The sequence below is a fragment of the Patiria miniata genome, unplaced genomic scaffold (assembly GCF_015706575.1).
Source record: "Patiria miniata isolate m_02_andy unplaced genomic scaffold, ASM1570657v1 HiC_scaffold_18, whole genome shotgun sequence".
Classification (NCBI taxonomy): Eukaryota; Metazoa; Echinodermata; class Asteroidea; order Valvatida; family Asterinidae; genus Patiria; species Patiria miniata.
Genome location: NW_024037056.1, coordinates 1,458,024 through 1,477,576, shown reverse-complemented (window position 1 = coordinate 1,477,576; position 19,553 = coordinate 1,458,024). Strand labels below are relative to the sequence as shown.

The window sequence follows — 19,553 nt, the reverse complement described above, 5'->3', positions numbered from 1 at the left end:
TGTCGTCACGTGCCAAACAAATCAAGCCAGAGGATACATCCTGGCATGCAAATTCATCCTGTCCACAAGAACCTGCATGCAGCAAAGAGCAGAATAAATATCAGGTAACGTTTGCAATCGATTCTCTAAACTTTGCACGATGACAGCAACTTATCAAGCAAAATATTGTGCATTGCAATTACGTCACATTTTGCAAACACGTTTGTCTGTTGGGTATTTTTTTGTAATGATAGTTTGTTTGTTATGTTTTGTTGGCATGTAGGGGTTGTTGGGGTGTTTGTTTGTTTGTTGGGTTGTGGGGATGTGTGTGTGTTTTTTTGTTTGCTTGTTAGGGTTATTTGGGGTTATTGGGGTGTCTGTCTGATGGGGTACTTGTTTGCTTGGTTTTTGTTTGGTTTTTTATTTGGGATATTGTTTGTTTGCTCATTTCCTGTTTATTTGTTGGGCAGTTTGTATCATTGCATTTGTTAATTTTTGTTTCTTTGTTTGTTGACATGCTCAGTTACTCGTGTGATGTCTTTCTTTCATTGAGTCTATTTATTTCACTTTCGTTGCACCTTGATGTTTGGTCTGTTTTGTTGATATATAGGATTATATTACATTTGCTTACCTTTTTGTTCCAACAAAATTTTTGCTCTGTTTTTATTTTTGTTCATTTACTTTTCATTTGCATATTTATATTGATATTGTATATAGATTTTATTTACTTTTTGTGTAGACATTTCGAGCATGGGTAGGCAGACCTTAGGGCTACAGTGTTTAAGTACACAGTTTGTTTACCCTGGCCGGTTTGGAATGTTTTAATGTTTTTGTTTTCTGTCCCTCGATCTCCTCTCCCCTGTCAAACTGTCCACCCTCCCTTCCCTTTCCCCCCCCCCCCGACCCATTCCTTCTTGCACTCTTCAGTCTCGTCTGTTCATACTTTTTCAATTTCCAATTTTTGTTTACTTTATTATAAATGTTTGCTTTGCCATTGTAAATTTGTTCATTTGTTGGCCGAATAAATAATAACAATAATAATAATAATAACAATAATAATAATAACGTGTGCGTTGCATAAGTTTGCAATTTACGCAACAAATTATGACTTTGGAATATGGACAATTAAAAACACAACCCCTATTTAGGCCTATCAGTCTGTATAGTCTAAATTCATTGGTCACTGCCAAACTTATTAATGTGTCCGTATAAGAAAAGTAACGTCTTGAATGTACATGAGTAAGTATTATTTTGTCCTTGACAGAAATGTGAGTGTGACCGCCTGCTTCTGAAGAAGCACACAATTTTTTTTTCCAAAAGGCAAGCATAGCTGATCCAAAAACTGTTTCGCGATTGATGTCTTAAAAGCAGTGATCATCCTTGTCCAAGATGTTTGAAATATTGAAAACGTTGAACAGCATACCAATTTTCATGAAATCATTCGTAATTATATATTACGCAAGTCTAATTAGTTGTGTAAATCTGCGGTGAGCGACATAAGTTACATGTATGCACTGTTCCGTAAAATCAGCTGTACAACAACTTCAGGAGACATTCCATTATCTTTTCAAGTTGCTACTTACCTTCATAGCTTTCTTGAGTAATCGCTACCTGGAATCCGATCTTGGTTACCAAAAAATCGCTAGTAAACTCCATCCATGCCGTGTGGTTATTGGAAACGACGGCTAGACTCGTCAGGGAACCGCTAAAAAGACCAATAACAGAGTCACTATCGGAGGACTCGTGGCCGTTGCCAATGGTCAACGTGTCCCTTGTTCGGAACGTATTGAACTCGGAGAAACGGAAGGCTATCTTGGAGCCTTCATCAACTGTGATGTACCAAATGCACCGGGCATTGATGGGATAGTTGTTTGGGTAATAAGGCGAAGTCAGTGTTTCTGAAGTTGAGTTGCTGAGAGTGATGTTGCTTTTTCCACATAGAACTGCGGAAGAAAATAAAACAGTTAACGAAAAATCAGAAAAATACAAGGTTTCTTGTAAAACCAAACAATAAGTTTAATTTCAGGAATGCCAGTGGTTTTGCTCAAAAGACAGAAAAAGACTAAATTTAATAAGAATGTACACAAGCCCAAAGAACAAAACATTGTCTTTGGAAAACATGGATCCAAGGTGATTCTGATGCGGTATCCGGCCTGCGGCTAGGCGGGGATGTACTGTACGCTGCTGCACGAAAAGTTGATGCATGGCTGGTTCGTAGCTAACTCGAAAGATTGAACATGATTTGAAGAATGAAAAATTGGCCATTGGTCACATTGCATGGAAGTGGAGAATTCACCGAAGTGTTTTTATTAAAACAAGATTTCACAATAATGAAAGGTTTGCGGAAACACCATGTGCGAATAATTTCTCAACTAAGAGAATGGTTCTCAAAAGAACCAGAGGTATAAACTCGACGTTCCGGTCAGTATGCTCTGACCGTCTTCAGGAGAGTGATGACGGTCAGAGCATACTGACCGGAACGTCGAGTTTATACCTCTGGTTCTTTTCAGAACCATTCTCTTAGTTGAGAAATTATTCGCACATGGTGTTTCCGCAAACCTTTCATTATTTAGTATCTCCACCATGCAAAGCCTCAAATCTTACTTAAGATTTCACAAAAAGAATGATTTTTGAATTGGAAAATGTGTTAATTTTTGAAAGAGAGGGTAACTTAGATTTAGCTAGGGTAACATATTTTACATGTGCTATTTTAAAACTAAAGTGATGATAACAATAATGTGATGCTTGAATAACGCTTCATGTCATCTGTTTCAAAGATGGCAGGGGAATAAAAAAAGAATTACATAGGCTATGTCGAGCAAGTGTTAGCTTCTTGATAATAGTTCGGCATGTTACTTTTGGGATAAATTGAAAAGATCACATATGCCTTTAAGTTTGACAGAGTTTAAGTCAGTTGCAATGATGCCTCATGAATCCGAAATATGTCATTGTAAATTTGTTCATTTGTTGGCCGAATAAATAATAATAATAACAATAATAATAATAACGTGTGCGTTGCATAAGTTTGCAATTTACGCAACAAATTATGACTTTGGAATATGGACAATTAAAAACACCCCCCCTATTTAGGCCTATCAGTCTGTATAGTCTAAATTCATTGGTCACTGCCAAACTTATTAATGTGTCCGTATAAGAAAAGTAACGTCTTGAATGTACATGAGTAAGTATTATTTTGTCCTTGACGGAAATTTGAGTGTGACCGCCTGCTTCTGAAGAAGCACACAATTTTTTTTCCCAAAAAGACAAGCATAGCTGATCCAAAAACTGTTTCGCGATTGATGTCTTAAAAGCAGTGATCATCCTTGTCCAAGATGTTTGAAATATTGAAAACGTTGAACAGCATACCAATTTTCATGAAATCATTCGTAATGATATATTATGCAAATCTAATTAGATGTGTAAATCTGCGTCGAGCGACATAAGTTACATGTATGCACTGTTCCGTAAAATCAGCTGCACAACAACTTCTGGAGACATTCCATTATCTAAGTTGCTACTTACCTTCAGAACTTTCTTGTGTGATCTTTACCTCGAATTCGATCTTTTTTCGAACAAAAGCGCGGGTAAACTTCATCCATGCCGTGTGGTTATTGGAAACGACGGCTAGACTCGTCAGGAAACCACTAAAACGACCAATAGCAGAGTCACTATCGGAGGACTCGTGGCCGTTGCCAATGGTCAACGTGTCCCGTCCTCGCTGCGTATTGAACACGGAGAAACGGAAGGCTATCGTGGAGCCTTCATCAACTGTGATGTACCAAATGCACCAGGCATTGATGGGGAAGTTGTTTAGGTAATGAGGCGAAGTCAGTGTTTCTGAAGTCTGTGTTGAGTTGCTGAGAGTGATGTTGCTTTTTCCGCATGGAGCTGCAGAAGAAAATAAAACAGTTAATGAAAAATCAGAAAAATACTACATTTCTGGTAAAACCAAAACAATGTTTAATTTCAGGAATGCCAGTGGTTTTGCTCAAGGGACAGAAAAAAAACCTAAATTTAATCAGAATGTACACAAGCCTGAATTATAAAATATTGTCTTTGGATAACATGGATCCAACGTTATTCCGATGCGGTATCCGGCCTGCGACTAGGCGGGGATGTACTGTACGCTGCTGAACGGAAAATTGATGCATGTCTGGTTCGTAGCTACCTCGTAAGTTTGAACGTGATTTGAAGAATGAAAAAAAATGGCCATTGGTCACATTACATGAAAGTGGAGAATTCACCGAAGTGTTTTTATTCAAACAAGATTTCACAAAAGGAATGATTTTTGTCTAATACAAGATTTCACAAAAGGAATGATTCTTGAAATAGAAAATGTGTTAAATTTCGAAAGAGAGGGTAACTTAGATTTAGCTTGGCCAATATATTTAACATGTGCTACTTTAAATCAAAAGTGATGATAACAATAATGTGATGCTTGAATAACGCTTAATGTCATCTGTTTCAAAGATGTGGGAGAGAAAAAAATTACATATGTGGAGCAAGTGTCAGCTTCTTGATGACAGCTCGGCATGCTACGTTTGGGATAAATTGAAAAAAATCACGCATGCCTTTAAGTTTAACAGAGTTTAAGTCAGTTGCAATGATGCTTCATGAATCCGAAATATACTTACGGCAGTTAGATTCATCTGATCTATCTGGACAATGTGCATAGTAATCACCATCACAGGTGTCGTCAAGTGCCAAACAAATCAAGCCAGAGGATACATCCTGGCATGCAAATTCATCCTGTCCACAAGAACCTGCATGCAGCAAAGAGCAGAATAAATAACATGTAACGTTTGCAATCGATTCTCCAAACTTTGCACGATGACAGCAACTTATCAAGCAAAATATTGTGCATTGCAATTACGTCACATTTTGCAAACACGTTTGTTTGTTGGGTCTTTTTTTGTAATTTTAGTTTGTTTGTTATGTTTTGTTGGCATGTCGGGGTTGTTGGGGTGTTTGTTTGTTTGTTTGTTTGTTTGTTTGTTTGTTTGTTTGTTGGGTTCAGTGGGGATGTGTGTGTGTGTTTTTGTTTGCTTGTTAGGGTTATTTTGGGTTATTGGGGTGTCTGTCTGATGGGGTACTTGTATGCTTGTTTTTTGTTTGTTTGTTTTTATTGGGGGTATTGATTGTTTGCTCATTTCCTGTTTATTTGTTGGGCAGTTTGTATCATTGCATATGTTAATTTTTGTTTCTTTGTTTGTTGACATGCTCAGTTATTCGTGTGATGTCTTTCTTTCATTGAGTCTATGTATTTCAATTTCGTTGCACCTTGATGTTTGGTCTGTGTTGTTGATATATAGGATTATATTACATTTGCTGGCCATTTTGTTCCAACTAAATTTTTGCTCTGTTTTTATTTTTGTTCATTTACTTTTCATTTACATATTTATATTTATATTGTATTGATTTTATTTAGTTTTTGTGTAGACATTTCAAGCATGGGCAGGCAGGCCTTAGGGCTACAGTGTTTAAGTACACAGTTTGTTTACCCTGGCCGGTTTGGAATGTTTTAATGTTTTTGTTTTCTGTCCCTCGATCTCCTCTCCCCTGTCAAACTGTCCACCCTCCCTTCCCCCCCCCCCCCCGACCCATTCCTTCTCGCACCCTTCAGTCTCGTCTGGTCATACTTTTTCAATTTCCAATTTTTGTTTACTTTATTATAAATGTTTGCTTTGTCATTGTAAATTTGTTCATTTGTTGGCCGAATAAATAGGCCTAATAATAATAACAATAATAATAATAACGTGTGCGTTGCATAAGTTTGCAATTTACGCAACAAATTATGACTTTGGAATATGGACAATTAAAAACACACCCCCTATTTAGGCCTATCAGTCTGTATAGTCTTAATTCATTGGTCACTGCCAAACTTATTAATGTGTCCGTATAAGAAAAGTAACGTCTTGAATGTACATGAGTAAGTATTATTTTGTCCTTGACGGAAATTTGAGTGTGACCGCCTGCTTCTGAAGAAGCACACAATTTTTTTTTCCAAAAAGGCAAGCATAGCTGATCCAAAAACTGTTTCGCGATTGATGTCTTAAAAGCAGTGATCATCCTTGTCCAAGATGTTTGAAATATTGAAAACGTTGAACAGCATACCAATTTTCATGAAATCATTCGTAATTATACATTACGTAAGTCTAATTAGTTGTGTAAATCTGCGGCGAGCAACATAAGTTACATGTATGCACTCTTCCGTAAAATCAGCTACACAACAACTTCTGGAGACATTCCATTATCTAAGTTGCTACTTACCTTCAGAACTTTCTTGTGTGATGTTTACCTTGAATCCGATCGCGGTTCGAAAAAAATTGCTGGTGCTGGTAAACTCCATCCATGCCGTGTGGTTATTGGAAACGACGGCTAGACTCTTCAGGAAACTGCTAAAACGACCAATAACAGAGTCACCATCGGAGGACTCGTGGCCGTTGCCAATGGTCAACGTGTCGTATGTTCGAATCGTATTGAACACGGAGAAACGGAAGGCTATCGTGGAGCCTTCATCAACTGTGATGAACCAAATGCACCGGGCATTGATAGGATAGTTGTTTGGGTAATAAGGCGAAGTCAGTATTTCTGAAGTCTGTGTTGAGTTGCTGAGAGTGATGTTGCTTTTTCCACATAGAACTGCGGAAGAAAATAAAACAGTTAACGAAAAATCAGAAAAATACAAGGTTTCTTGTAAAACCAAACAATAAGTTTAATTTCAGGAATGCCAGTGGTTTTGCTCAAAAGACAGAAAAAGACTAAATTTAATAAGAATGTACACAAGCCCAAAGAACAAAACACTGTCTTTGGAAAACATGGATCCAAGGTGATTCTGATGCGGTATCCGGCCTGCGGCTAGGCGGGGATGTACTGTACGCTGCTGCACGAAAAGTTGATGCATGGCTGGTTCGTAGCTACCTCGAAAGATTGAACATGATTTGAAGAATGAAAAATTGGCCATTGGTCACATTGCATGAAAGTGGAGAATTCACAGAAGTGTTTTTTATTAAAACAAGATTTCACAATAATGAAAGGTTTGCGGAAACACCATGTGCGAATAATTTCTCAACTAAGAGAATGGTTCTCAAAAGAACCAGAGGTATAAACTCGACGTTCCGGTCAGTATGCTCTGACCGTCTTCAGGAGAGTGATGACGGTCAGAGCATACTGACCGGAACGTCGAGTTTATACCTCTGGTTCTTTTCAGAACCATTCTCTTAGTTGAGAAATTATTCGCACATGGTGTTTCCGCAAACCTTTCATTATTTAGTATCTCCACCATGCAAAGCCTCAAATCTTACTTAAGATTTCACAAAAAGAATGATTTTTGAATTGGAAAATGTGTTAATTTTTGAAAGAGAGGGTAACTTAGATTTAGCTAGGGTAACATATTTTACATGTGCTATTTTAAAACTAAAGTGATGATAACAATAATGTGATGCTTGAATAACGCTTCATGTCATCTGTTTCAAAGATGGCAGGGGAATAAAAAAAGAATTACATAGGCTATGTCGAGCAAGTGTTAGCGTCTTGATAATAGTTCGGCACGCTACTTTTGGGATAAATTGAAAAGATCACATATGCCTTTAAGTTTGACAGAGTTTAAGTCAGTTGCAATGATGCCTCATGAATCCAAAATATGTCATTGTAAATTTGTTCATTTGTTGGCCGAATAATTAATAATAATAACAATAATAATAGTAACGTGCGCGTTGCATAAGTTTGCAATTTACGCAACAAATTATGACTTTGGAATATGGAAAATTAAAAACACCTATCAGTCTGTATAGTCTAAATTCATTGGTCACTGCCAAACTTATTTATGTGTCCATATAAGAAAAGTAACGTCTTGAATGTACATGAGTAAGTATTATTTTGTCCTTGACTGAAATTTGAGTGTGACCGCCTGCTTCTGAAGAAGCACACAATTTTTTTTTCCAAAAAGGCAAGCATAGCTGATCCAAAAACTGTTTCGCGATTGATGTCTTAAAAGCAGTGATCATCCTTGTCCAAGATGTTTGAAATATTGAAAACGTTGAACAGCATACCAATTTTCATGAAATCATTAGTTATTATACATTACGCAAGTCTAATTAGTTGTGTAAATCTGCGGCGAGCAACATAAGTTACATGTATGCACTCTTCCGTAAAATCAGCTACACAACAACTTCTGGAGACATTCCATTATCTAAGTTGCTACTTACCTTCAGAACTTTCTTGTGTGATCTTTACCTCGAATTCGATCATGGTTAGAACAAATACGTGGGTAAGCTCCATCCATGCCGTGTGGTTATTGGAAACGACGGCTAGACTCTTCAGGAAACCTCTAAAACGACCAATAACAGAGTCACTATCGGAGGACTCGTGGCCGTTGCCAATGGTCAACATGTACCGTGTTCGGAACGTATTGAACACGGAGAAACGGAAGGCTATCTTGGAGCCTTCATCAACTGTGATGAACCAAATGCACCGGGCAGTGTCGGGATAGTTGATTGGGTAATAAGGCAAAGTCAGTGTTTCTGAAGTCTGCGTTGAGTTGCTGAGGGTGATGTTGCTTTTTCCACATGGAACTGCGGAAGAAAATAAAACAGTTAACGAAAAATCAGAAAAATAATAGCTTTCTTGTAAATCAAACAATAAGTTTAATTTCAGGAATGCCAGTTGTTTTGCTCTAGGGACAGAAAAAAAGAAATTAATTGATTCAGAAAGTGCACAAGCCTGAAGTATTAAAAATTGTCTTTGGATTAAACATGGATCCAAGGTGATTCTCATGCGGTATCCGGCCTGCGACTGGCGGTGATGTACTGTACGCTGCTGAGCGAAAAGTTGATGTCTGGTTCGTAGCTAGCTCATCATAAGTTTGAATATAACTTGAGGCTCGAAAGACTGGCCATTGGTCACATTGCATGATGGTGGAGATTTCACCGCAGTGGGTTTTTTTATGTAAAGTTGCAAAGTGATTCATGAATCCGAATTATGCCTATTCCGCAAATAGATTCATCCGATACATCTGGGCACAGTGCTTCGACGTTTCTCCGACTTTCTTCGTGCAGTGTTGCCAAACTTCTGTGTTTATAACCTTCAAACTCAATCAGTTAAATACTGGTCTTTTTCCTAGAATGCTGTTGCCCCGAAAATTATTCGCCGATGGCTGCCTCGCAAAGCCACGTCACCGCCCGGTCGTCCGCAAGGTGAGGTGCCGAGAGGCTGCATTGGAAACGCCGAAGAAGGCACTTTTGCAGATATTTTCTATCGTTTCCACAGTACTGCCGGTACTAAGAGGGGACACACTCCTGCTCCACTTATGGAAGGTAGACATGCAGGGTCCAGCGCCAGAGCGGAACGGGTTAAACTTGGTCCAAGAGTTGCTTGGGAGATGCATGTCAGGAGTCGAACAGTAGGCTCGGCGATCAGTACTGTATCGATCCTTACATGGGAGTCCGTTGTTCTGGTTTCTTTATGAGCAGGTTTTTATCGCCAATGTGCACCCCGAATCGCCTGTTTGCATGGAGGACTTCGATTATCTGACATGTCCAGGGAGACAGCAAGTGAGACGGACATTTTGGTGCGCATTTTCAGTTTTGGTTGGTAGTCGCTCTTTATAAAATTATGTAGTAAGTGCCAGCACCTAATCTGCTGTGCTGTGGCCGCTCCTGAATCCTGCTCGATCAGGGGAGAAAAAAACATCGACAAGAATTAGTGGAGCGATGTGGTTGAGGATCACTGTTTCAAGGAGCTTGTAGCAGATGGAGAGGAGCTAGATCAGTCTGTATTAACTGGCTGCTAGCTTTGGGTCTTTCCCAGGCTTGGGTATGGCAATGACATTCGCTGTTATCCACGTGTTGGGAATCTATTTGTCATAGATCACCCGGGTGAGGAATTTGGTTAGCAAGTTGATGGCTTGGTGTCCCAAATTCTTGATGAATTCTGGGTAGGCCCTATATACATCTGGTCGTATCCAGCGCCTTACCTGTTTCCAAATTCCTAACTGCGCTAGTGACTTCGAGTGGTGTGAAGGATGAGGGAGACTAGGTCATACGAGTTAAAGCTGTTTTTCATGCTTGATGGACCTGTTTCTTGATTTCTTTCTTTCTTGGGTGGACGCTGGGTCTGCTGGAGGTTGGGATTGGCTGTTGTCCCACACCGAGTTAGCATACGAGTTTACAGCTTTTGCGGATGTATAATGTGTGAAGTCTACACTGCTTGTTGTTTCTTCCCATGCCCAGCGACTACGTCTGGCATCATTGAGGGCCGGAATGAGTTATCGGAGATCTCAGCGTTTCCGGTATCTACGTACTGTACTCCGTCAGATGTTGTCGGCATTCTTCATCATATTGAGGCCAGGTGTATAGGTCGGTCTGAAGCCGTGGGGAATATGACGTTTCGCAGCTTTTGATATAGCCCGGGTGAAGCGGTCATAGGCTTTGTTGATTAAAATGTTCTGGGGGATGCAGAAAATGCTTCACTCCAGGTCACTGGTGAAGCTTGTCCAGTTGGCTTTTCGGACGTTCCATCTTGGTTTCTGGACGGATTTGATGATGGGCAGTCAGATTCCGATGTCGATTGCACATACGTACGATGGGTCTGTGTTGGACGCGTGGAAACCCAGGAAGGGCATTTGGCTGGAAGGAGACATCCGTCCTTCGAGGAGACCCAACAGAGGTCTGGAGAGTGCTGCGTTACCCAGCGAACCGATCTGATAGACCCGTGTTGTTCATATCAAGCACCGTAGGTGGGTGTCTGCGTGGTTGGACTATTCCGTGACACATTTGATTTCCTGTCGTTGCTATTGTATCACCAGATGGCGTGGTGGCTATCGAAGTCGCCCACATAAATGGCTGGGTAAGGTAACATAGAAAGGTGGCCTGTAGACATTCGTGATCGAGTAGTCTCCAACCGAGATAACATCGTAGATGTTGGACTACCTACAAACGATGCATCAGTGACGCTGGAGCGGACAAAAGTGGCGCGCCAATTTTTTTCGTGGCCTGAGGCTGCAATTAATGAGGTCAAAGTTGGTGATGGTGAGCCTTGATCGTGGGTCTTCGGTAAATATTCTACTAAAGGAAGAAAAACGACGTTGACGAATTAAATCAACGTGAACTTACCATCGCACAGTGCACCATTCGCCAGGATGATCAGAAAGAAAATGCGCCATTCTTGATATCTCCTCCAGGTCTGCATTGTTGAACGAGGCACTAACTACTGCCTTTACTTTACTTGTAAAAAAAATAGACGGAACAGTTGGGCGACACCTACTGGAGAAATAACAAAAAAAACACAATATCTAAAGAATCGGTCACAAATTTAAAGGATTATTAATTTTGCTCTTTTTTGCACTTTTTGCCTTTACTGCCATACGTTTCAAGTGGGCCCGGTTTTCCCGGTTTTACAGTCCAGTAAGAATTGACGAGGACCCTGACATTTAGTTAACAGGCATATTCTGCTGGCAATGTGTTAATTGGCACTCCAGCTATCTCGCAAACATTCAACCACAATCAACCTTCGGGAAATATGTTAACTAATTACAAAACAAAATGCATGACCATATACTGAAAGGCATGTATTTCCGACACCTGAGCGAAATCCTACTCTTTGTCTGGGCAAGGATCCTTGCTTCTTTTCAATTCAAAAAAAATATAAAATGGTAAATTTAAGAGCGTCATTGGTCATCGATACTGTTGTAATCTTTGTCATTAAAATACTGAGTGGTTACTCCCCTCAGAACTGTTCCAAATTTCAAGAAGAGATTGCCCTAATAGATACCGAAAAGTCAATTCCAGTTTTGGCCTGCCGAATTTCATTTTAAAGTGGCGTAATGGGGGAGCCCCCCCCCCCCCCTTCATTGAGGACTCCCTGACCCCAACCCCTTTTCGAATTTTGGGAGACAGAAGTAAGCATTTTATTGTTAAAATTGATTGAGAGCACCTACTCACGGGCGTCGCTACGGGGGGGGTGTCACACCCCCATTAGTCTGTTTTGTCGGCAAAATCATGGTGCCGTCGGCAATAAAGAAAATGAAGAATGGAGAAGGAAGGGGAAAGGAAGGGGGAAGAAGAAAAAGGAGAATGGAAATACTGCTGCTAAAATCCGGTTCTGTAACCCATGGTAAAAGACTGTACATTCTGTCATGCCGGTGTCACATGAAAATCCGACTCCTATGAAAATCGGACCCCTATTTCCCTATTATTGGTTGATCCCTCGCACGTGACAGGTCACTCTCCCGAAACGATCCTAAAAATAGCGTAGTATCGTACTCACGCGTGCGCAGTACTACCAATGAGTCCACATTTCATGGAGTCGGATATTCACGCTACACCGGCCGCGCAAGGTAACTTCATAATGGCGGTTGACAGCTACAGCTGTGCAAAACACACGCACGTGCTCGCTCGCAGGCAGTTACGAATTGAGCTGATTCTTAGTGACGACTAAAAAATCACGGATCAAGCTAAAGAGGGCAAATCTCGAAAGAAAGTCAAGCTACAGTTGTGCTGTGATGTTTGTGATGTAATATATCAATTTTGATGACCCACCCCCATCTCCCTACACTCTAAAAACTGAAGTGTTGAATTTTAACATTTTTCATTATGCCCACCCTGGAAATATTGTTCCCACACTCATAGAGAAATGGAACTTTCCACAAACTTTGACATTCATGTGAAAACAAATTCCAGATGTGGAGCCATCTCGAACACACCCTTTTAGGGGCGTGGCAACCATATCAGAAAAAGGGGGGGGGGCGGGTTTTCATTATGCCCACCCTGGAAATATTGTTCCCACATTCATAGAGAAATGGAACTTTTCACAGACATTGACATTCATGATAAAAACAATTCCAGATGTAGAGCCATCGCGAACACACCCTTTTAGGGGCGTGGCAGCCATATTGAAAACAGGGGCGGGGTTCTCATTATGCCCAACATGGGAAAAATGTGCCCACATCTCATAAACGAATGAAGCTAATTTCCACAGACATTAATACTCACGAGATAAAAATCACACGTGGAGCCATCGTAGACACACCCTTTTAGGGGCATGGCAGCCATAATAAAACGGGGGGGGGGTAGTCATGATGCCCCTATAAAAGAAAGTTGTGCCTACCTTTCATAAATGGATTAAATTCCACTCGGACAATACATTCATAAAAATCTTCTTTTTTTTCTAATGTGAGGCCATCACAAACCTACCCTTTTAGAGGTGCGGCATCCATTTTTAAAAGGGGGGGTACTCAATATGCACAACGTGGAAAATTTTGACCGCGTTTCATATAATAAAATCCACCTCAGATAGCTGTTTAATGTGTTGGAGTAGGGCCGCCTTTATAGTTGGAATTTACTGTTGTTTTCTTACACTATGCATTCTTGCCTCATCTATATTAACCCAGTTACTGGTTCTTTCGTCTGTAGAATTATTGATAACCTTTCAACTGCATCAATATCTGAATTAGGGGTATAAACTGGGGTACCTCAGTTAGTCCTGGAAAGACTAGTGTTACTTCTTCAAATACATTGTTTCCCCTGCCTTTTTTTCTGACAGACCAAAAGGCATATGCAGTGTCGCACCTGTATAACGTATAATTTTTTTTACTGGATTTGGTCGGGGTAAAAAAAAACACTCATAAGAGCTTGATATACCATTTTTAAGAGAACAGAGGTGTTGTGTGGTGGGGGTAGACAGATTCATTGAATGTGAAGTCATAGTGGACGTGTCCACCACTTTGTGAGGCGAGTACATCGTGTTGTTACCCAATCTGCCGTCAATGCGGCGCAACAGGTAAGAGGTAGGGGGATTTTACACTCCCCCCCCCCCCCGTAAAAAAGGATTTCCATTGCCCTTTAATGTTAAATGTTAGAGTTTAGGGCTGCCATTGTGTGCTGTGTATTTGTAATTATGAAATCACTCTGGAATTTAGATGTGCATGATGATATAGGTGCAAGTACACACATTGAACAATATAACACGGGTTAGCCTACCGGTACTTACCCATGCTCTTTGGGGTAAGTCATTGTATTACCAAATAATATAGGCTATGGGCCAATCAACATTATAAGAAATCAACAACAAAATATAAAAATGCAATTGTGGGCACAGTGAGTAGGCCCCTCACACCTCTAAAAGGATGAGTTTGCTGTGGCTCGACATAAGAACTTTCTTTTATAGGGGCATCATGACTACCCCCCCCCATTTTATTATGGCTGCCACGCCCCTAAAAGGGTGTGTTTACGATGGCTCCACGTGTGATTTTTATCTCGTGAGTATTAATGTCTGTGGAAGTTAGCTTCATTCGTTTATGAGATGTGGGCACATTTTTCCCATGTTGGGCATAATGAGAACCCCGCCCCCTTTTTTCAATATGGCTGCCACGCCCCTAAATGGGTGTGTTCGCGATGGCTCTACATCTGGAATTGTTCTTATCATGAATGTCAATGTCTGTGAAAAGTTCCATTTCTCTATGAATGTGGGAACAATATTTCCAGGGTGGGCATAATGAAAACCCCGCCCCCCTTTTTCTGATATGGTTGCCACGCCCCTAAAAGGGTGTGTTCGAGATGGCTCCACATCTGGAATTTGTTTTCTAATGAATGTCAATGTTTGTGGAAAGTTCCATTTCTCTATGAGTGTGGGAACAATATTTCCAGGGTGGGCATAATGAAAACCCCGCCCCCCCTTTTTTTTCCTATATGATTGCCACGCCCCTAAAAGGGTGTGTTCGAGATGGCTCCACATCTGGATTTTTTTTTCTCATGAATATAAACGTCTGTGGGACGTTTTATTCGTTCATGAAATATGGTCACAATGTTTTCCAAAGTGGGCATAATAATTAAACCCCCCCTTTTCTTTTAATGGCTGCCACGCCCCTAAAAAGGTACTTTTGTGGTGGCTCCGAATCTGGAAAACACTAATAATCTATATAATTATGTCTTTGTGAAGTTTCCTGCTTTTGTAACAAGTGGGAAAAACCATTTTTACTGCGGGCACGACAAGTCCCGGCCCTCTTTTTTTTAAATGGATGCCACGCCCCTAAAAGGGTAAATTTGCGATGGCTCCACATCTAAAACATTTTCTCGCATGAATATAAACATCTGTGCCAAGTTTCACGCTTTTATGCAAAAGTGCACAATTTTTTCACATATCCGCTGGAATTTTAATATGTCTTTCATTAATTGTGCAATTTCTTTACTCTTTGGACATATTTATGATGCTGAAGAGGTTTAAAATAGGACTAAAAGGATAAGATACCTGTTCGGGTGGAAAACAAAGGTATTTCCATCAAATTCATTCGTACTCTTGTCATGTGCCGTACGTGTTGTTTGATGGCTCTCTGATTTATTTCACATATCTTTTATAAGTCATGTTCAGGCTAATGAGCCCTGTTTCACTAGAAAAGATGTGTTCAAATCATGAGACTAATTTATTTCTTGACGGTATACTCTCCGTCAATTACAATACTGCAAAACAGTGTTCTGTGATCACGTTAAGAAGGCTTTTATCATAATACTTTACATCCTTCAAGCCCTATTCAGATTTTTTTTTTGTGTTTTTAATCATAGTTACGAAAGATTTCCGTAGAGATCCGCGTATTTAATTAGTATAAGAGTATGATCTAAAGATGCAATTGAAAGGAACATCATTTATATGCGGTGGTACTGTTACGAAATAATATCCACGTCTTATAAAGCATGACAACAATAGTAAGGGCATACATTGATATTTATTACTTCGGGGATATCGGGGATTTCATGACTGGTCGTCAGCCAATTGCGAATATTCTTCATGTTGCGGTCAGGCGCGGATATCCAGGGAGGGGAAGTATGTAGGCTTCGACTTAGCAGTAGCCCGAAAACCAAATGCTCGTCAAAACAGCGGGGATCATCGTACTATTTGGTAAGGAGCCCTGTTGGCGAGTCAAAAATTATTGGGATATGGCAAAGATGAAAGTACAGGAAGAAAGAAATCATTACATTTAGAAAGCAAACCGGTATAAATTTGTGTATAGTAAACAGTTGAAATGATTAGATCGGGTTATTTGAAACAATGACAAATTAATTGCTTCAGGATGCATGTTTTTACATGTATGCTCAACCTTGGGTTATGGTTAGCCTGAACATGAATTATAAAAGATGAGCCTACAGTGAGTCTTGAGTCATGATAAAAATCACTACAAGGTAGACGCCCGGGTTAAGTGACATTAAACAGCCGTCAGATTGAAACTCCATCATAACTGGTTATCTAACTATTGGGCTTGGCAAGGACTTCGTACTTTTTAGAATGCATGATTCACATTGCGAAGAAAGACGGTTCAACAATGATATTAACAAGATGCAAGGTCAAACGTTCACAATGCGAAGGTACATGGTTCATATTGCGAAGAAGCAAGGTGCAACGTTGACATCAAGCATGATCAATGGTGTACATTGACAAGATCGCGAACGTGATCATTAACAAGTTGGAACATTCACATTAAGAAGGAACAACTTCCACAATGCGATATTAAGCTACGTGCAACGTGCATATTGCGAAGGTACAACGTTAACATTAAGAAGTTACAAGGTTCATATTAAAAAGGTCAATATTAAAATGTCGTTCCAGGGCCACCGTACATGACAAGCTCCCGCGAAACCAAATAACACGGTACGCTAGTTTATATATCCGTGCGCAGTAAATTGTACGATAATCATTACTTAACTAAAGTCACCGAATCAATATTAGGAAAAAAGATTCAATATAATTTATAAAACAATTCTGGATGGTTATCCCTACCCAAATGTGTGTAACCTATTATTATTGGAAAAAGTGGTACAATAACTACTTTCCCTACAGGTGCGGCAACACTATGAAGTATGCAGTAAACAAACTGCAAGGCGAATTGAACTGTTGCCACGTATGGGCTACAAGATGCAGATCCCCACAAAAATAAAAGTCTATTTACCATGGACAGCCTTCTGTGACAACACAGAGTCAAAACATTTAACATCTACATGTACATACCATCGAGTTATTAAAACAGTTTGGTTCAAATTCAACCACACATATCCCTCATAGAAAATCTCTGGCAAAATCCTGTTATTTCTATTTTAAATGCATTTAAAAGTTATTTTCTCCTAGAAAATAGGACAAAATAAGAAGACGCAAATGCACTATTTTATCCCTGTTTTTTTGTTGCCACTCTACTTTATTACTATTTTTTTTTAAATACAAACTATTTTTTGACTATTTTTTGGAGACCTGGAAATTTTTATAGGGTCCATGGACTATTTTTTGACCATTTTCTGGACACTAAGACACGGTTATGAGAACCATGGCCTATTTATTTCCTATTTTGTGGACAGTATGTGCTCAGTACAACACAATCGGAATGACAAGCACTTAATTTGCATACCAGATAAGAAACATCCTGTGTGAGTGGCAAGTTTGAATTTTGTCAGTTGCATTCTGCGAGCCATTTGTGAAGTGCAGTAAAGATGTGTGCAACGGGGGCAAGTATCTGGGGTTAAAATGCATTAAAATCACTTTAATGGAGTGACAAGTGCACCACATGGTTAGTGATTTTCCAGGACTATTATGAGTAACATTCATGTGCCTTCAAGCTGTATTTGGCTGAGCACAAGCATGCACAGTCATAGCATCCCAGGTAAAATAGAGAAAAACATATGTCTTTCATATTTAAAATACATTTTAAAAAAAATCAGTTGTATTTAGCCACCCCCAAAAAATAGGAAAAAAATACTTAAAAAATGAAAAATATATTCTTAGAAAAAAGAGCCAGAGGTAAAATACAGGTAAAAATAGGTTGTATACATGTAAATACAAGTCATGTATACATTCGTCACCGTTTTCACGAAGAGAGAAAAGTGGCCAGAAATCTTCATATTTTCAAAATTTTGTTTTTAATCTTAAATGAATAAATGAACAACAACGAACATCCTGGCAAACTTTTGTTTTGTCAAAATCAGTTTAAATCAATGAAATCACACTTTTCTCTCTTCGTGAAAACGCTAAAACGTGTTTTGTCCTCCCCGCAGTCACTTTTCTCTCTTCGTGAAAACGGTACGCGCTGTACGCGCAGTGGCGTAGTGGGGTAAAATGCACTTTCGCTCTTCGTGAAAACTTTACGCGCAGTACGCGCAGTGGCGTTGTGCGGTAAAACCATATAGCTCTAGGGCAAAATGCACTTTCGCTCTTCGTGAAAACGGTCAAGTCGATCTAGGGCAGTGTTTTTCTCTACATTCGCGCATTAACCGTGTACACAACTATGGGTTGATGAGCAAACACGCGTAATTTTCCCACTTAGAAGATTTTGGTTTTTGCAATTATAGTCTCTTTTTTGACAAATCGTGGGTTCTTATTCGTATTCCTCGGCATTTTTTTAAATAACAGATGCAGGTCGGTCGGCAAGATGATATGCAATATTTATTGTGTGTTTTTGCAGTAGCTGAAGGGAGCTTTCAGGTTACTGTGTGTTGAACATATCAGGTCACTTAGACAGTTAGACTGAGAGTAACTTTTTTTGTTTACATTCGTACAGTTTTTCTTTCAAATTTTTTTTCCCACCAAAGTAACTACAAGAGGACCCTTCAGCTTACTGATGGAATGTACATTTTGTCTGACACCATAAACGGAAATAGAACCAAAGGAAGTTTTCGTGACAATACTGGATTTCCATTTACCTTTTTTTTAATGCACCTTATTTGGGGAGGCGTGCGTGAAACGATGGAAAATATGGCTTTAAAATATAATAATATGGCGCCAAAACATGCTACTTTGATCATTTTTTTATGTCTCATAAGTGCACTCTAAATGAAAACATGTAAATTATTTCAAAGTGTTTCTGTTCATCATTAAACTTCTTGTAACAATGTATACAAAAACGATCAAGAGAAGTACTCAGAAAATAAAATTAGTCAAAACAGCATGCTTATGTGAAGATTTCAATTGCCAGGAGGACATTTGGGAAGCTTGCACAAGTGCTTTGATCAATAAAAGGCGGCACTTCCTCAGAAAAAAAGGCACCTTCCGTTGGTGTAAAAGAAGAGAAAATACACTTTTTAAAATGTTTGCGTTAAACTTTTTTTACGTTTTAATTTCCTTACTCAAATTTAGAGTGTGCTAACCTTTTCCTGCCTTTTTTTCACTTGAAAGAGACATTCGGCCACCAGCACACCCCGGCAGTTACCTCTCTGGGTCCATCCTTAAATTTGACTAGCTAAGCCTCTGCAAAGGGACCATTTTTTTATCGTGAGAGGGGCAATGTTGCTTTGATGGCCGGTTCAGTGACCATTTTCTTTCGCGTGAGGAGCACTATTATGTTTTTTTACAGTCCAGTGTTCCATCTTGAGAGGGGCACAGTTTAATAATGTTGCGAGCAGGGTACTTATTGTGCTTTCGAGGGGCAGTTTTCCATCTCGATAAGTTTTGGGAGAGGAGCACTTTTGTTTTTGATAGCCAATTTCAAATCTCGAGAGTGGCACAATTTTATCATTACGAGAGGGGTATTTGTGCTTTCGAGGATAGTGTTCCATATCGAGAAGTTTCGCAAATCTTGAGTAGGTTCACGCGAGGGGTATTGTGTT

General features: G+C 39.6%; 1 protein-coding gene across 1 annotated transcript; it reads right to left on the bottom strand.

Annotated features, from left to right (window-relative positions):
- Positions 1–1,554: 1,554 nt before the first annotated feature.
- LOC119725009 (tolloid-like protein 2) lies at positions 1,555–11,166 on the bottom strand. Its single transcript, XM_038196373.1, has 5 exons — positions 11,091–11,166; positions 8,187–8,552; positions 4,614–4,742; positions 3,502–3,867; positions 1,555–1,922 (listed from the first exon to the last, which is right to left on the bottom strand). The coding sequence occupies exons 1-5, from the start codon at positions 11,164–11,166 to the stop codon at positions 1,555–1,557; spliced, it is 1,305 nt and encodes a 434-aa protein (XP_038052301.1).
- Between the last annotated feature and the right edge of the window lie 8,387 nt (positions 11,167–19,553).